Source organism: Galeopterus variegatus, unplaced genomic scaffold, assembly GCF_000696425.1.
Source record: "Galeopterus variegatus unplaced genomic scaffold, G_variegatus-3.0.2 Scaffold8453, whole genome shotgun sequence".
NCBI lineage: Eukaryota > Metazoa > Chordata > Mammalia > Dermoptera > Cynocephalidae > Galeopterus > Galeopterus variegatus.
The window spans coordinates 11,376-14,212 of record NW_007734564.1 but is presented as its reverse complement, the minus strand read 5'-3'; the positions used below and the strand labels follow the sequence as shown (position 1 = coordinate 14,212).

Sequence of the window (2,837 nt, the reverse complement as noted above, 5' to 3'; positions counted from 1 at the left end):
GGATTAAGGACTGAGGGAATACAACATCTAATATATAAATTACGTATTACAGTGACTTTTAAGTTTTTCCCTTTTTATTTTAAAATATCGTTTTAGGTATGCTGTTTTCATTATTTATTTTAATGACTATTTTAAAGGCAATTACTTACTGTGCATTTATGTGCCAGACACTGAGCTCAGTGTTTTGTGCTCACACCCTACTTTAGGTTAAAATTAAATTATGCAAATGACAAACACAATTATGTCACATTACAACCTTTGCTTAACTACTACAGTATCAGACAGTAGACCTTGAAGTCAACCTTTTATTTTCCAAAGTGGAAATACCTATTTTTTTTTTTTTTGCTGATTATAAAAATTTTTAAAAGAAAAGCAATTCAGAAAATGAAATTTCCCCTGCTAGTGTTTCATTTCTTTTAAAATGTATTTTGTCCTATGGACATAACGTCATTTATTGAAACATTACCCCTTAAAGTTGAACCTTCTAGAAGTTTTCCAAGTTTGGTTATAGTAAGTAATGCTGTGTGATACATTCTGGTATACAAATTTGTATACCTCCATTTCCTTATGCTAAATTCCTAGAACAAAGTACACAAGCAAAGTACACAAACATATATTTCTTAAGTCTTTTTCTACTGAAATTGTCGGTAAAAGGTCAATGACTAGTTTTATTATTTACTATTTTAGTGATATAATTGCTCTCTACCGTCTTCTACTCTCTCGTATAACTTCGTATAATGTATGATATACAGTTTAGCTTTTCATAATACACTGTTTCATAATACATCATTAGTTTTGTTAAACATAAGCACTTGTTTTCAAATCCAGTACTTGAACAATTTCCTCTGTACATAGTTTAGCGGGCTAATTAGCATAAGATGCTCTTTATTAAGAGGTATATGATCTGAGTATTAACATTTGCTGAAGTTTGGGTTTTTTATGCAGTGTTTTCTTTCTCCTTTGATCACAACACAAAAACCCTTAAGGATACCAAAATTCAGTAAGTAAAGTCCAGAGACATTACTTTAGCTGCTGAATCAAATTCATACATAACACTATCATATTAAAAACCTTAAAAAAAAATTTTTTTTTAAGAAGTCTGCACTAGTACAGAACATTCCTGTCAAGATAAGACTACTTGAGAATAGGAAAGAAAGAGACAGTTTTGAGCTTTGTTATGCTAATAGGAAAAATGCTAAATTACCTTGTTGCTTTTCACTAGTGGTGGCAATTTGGGGAAATACCAGAACATATTCCAGCTCAACAACTCTCTAGGTTTCTTTATGAAGGTGGGTGGCTTAGCTCATGCCAAGTGGCTTCAGCACTAACCTCGTGTGTAAAACACAACACATTTTCATACTGTGATCTAGGTCTTAATAGCAAGCTATACTGAGTATTTTTTTTTTTTTTTTAATGTTTTGGCTATGTTTCATTCCAGAGGAAGAGCTGATTTGATGCTTGAGTTACAGCACCAGTTTATTGTTACTTATTAGTTAAATAAAGTACACTCCTGCAGATAAATACTGGATCAGAAGGCCTGTTTCAGTAATCTGATTAAACTGTAGAATACTAAAAAATAAGTTATTTCTACAGAAATCTCAGAAGGGAGCAAAAAAAAAAATCAAATTATGTACCTAAATAAACATTTTAAAGAGAAATGACCAGTCACCCTCTGAAGGTCAAACAGTATTTGCTAAGTTGTAATCCCGTTCACCATTAGGCTGCAATTGGACCACGACACTATGTTCATTAATCTCATTTGCTGCATCACTACTGTCAGTATCTTCATTGTCATCTTCCTCATAGTCTGAAGATTCTGTCATGTTCTGTTGTGATTGGGATTCCGACAAAGTTCCAAATGATGGGGTGCTGACAGAAGCTAAAGGTCTCAGTAAAGGGGTATGTTCTGACACTTCATTTTCTTCTTGACTACTATCTGTGTCAGAGTCTGAATCACCTTGAGAAGGAACAACTTTTTGCTTGCAGACTGGACAGATTTTTTTGGTTTTAGTTAGCCATGGGTCTACACACTTGCAGTGATAAGCTGTTGAAGCAAAATATACATCTTTAGTTAGTTTGCTGCAGCTGAGAATATTAATCTCTTGCCTTATTTATTTAGTGTTCTATTCTGCATCATGTAGGGACAGAAGAAGAAAAGTGTGTAATTTTTATAAATACACCCCTTTCCTTTAATGAGGCCACTAATTAGTACAGGGCCTGGCTTATTGTGTGCTAATAACAATTTTCTGTCTCTTCCCCTGTAGTATTGAACCTAAATATAAATTAGTTTATATGTAAATTCAAAGCAGTATGTAATTACTCATACCATGGGAACAGGGAAGGATTCTGAGCTTGTCTCCATCTTCATATTCATCCAAACAAATGGCACATACATCATACTCATCTCCTGGAATAGAAAATAGTAAAATATGTAGAGGAGTATTTTTAGTTTAAAATTTTTGAAGTTAGGTTTTCCTCAGTTATTTGAAATGCCTTTGATTTATCTTTAAATGCCTTTCGTTTGTTTTCTGTCAGACTCAAGGAGCTGCTTAGCTGTTCAAATTTAAGGACCTGAAGTTTTAAGTATTTAATCTCTTACCTAAAATATATAATTAAAAATTGATGTCAAATTTGTTTACCTTGATTATCTTTGCAAAAGATTTTAATGAGAATCATAATTCCATTCGTAGAGTAGAATCATAATCCCACTCTATCTAACCATGTTCAAATGCTAGTTTTTAAATATTTTATGCCAAAGAATAAAATTTCACTATTTAAATTTCTCAAAGTCCCTGGGTCATTTTTAAAGTAAAAATGGAAACATGTTAGAAAATACT

At 32.2% G+C, this 2,837-nt stretch overlaps 1 protein-coding gene across 1 annotated transcript; it reads right to left on the bottom strand.

Annotated features, from left to right (window-relative positions):
• Positions 1 to 1,094: 1,094 nt before the first annotated feature.
• On the bottom strand, positions 1,095 to 2,447 carry LOC103608473 (E3 ubiquitin-protein ligase RNF13-like; the record flags this gene model as incomplete). Its single annotated transcript, XM_008592906.1, has 2 exons — positions 1,095 to 2,044; positions 2,327 to 2,447. Coding segments are annotated over 2 exons (486 nt in total), but the record flags the coding sequence as incomplete, so codon positions are not given.
• Between the last annotated feature and the right edge of the window lie 390 nt (positions 2,448 to 2,837).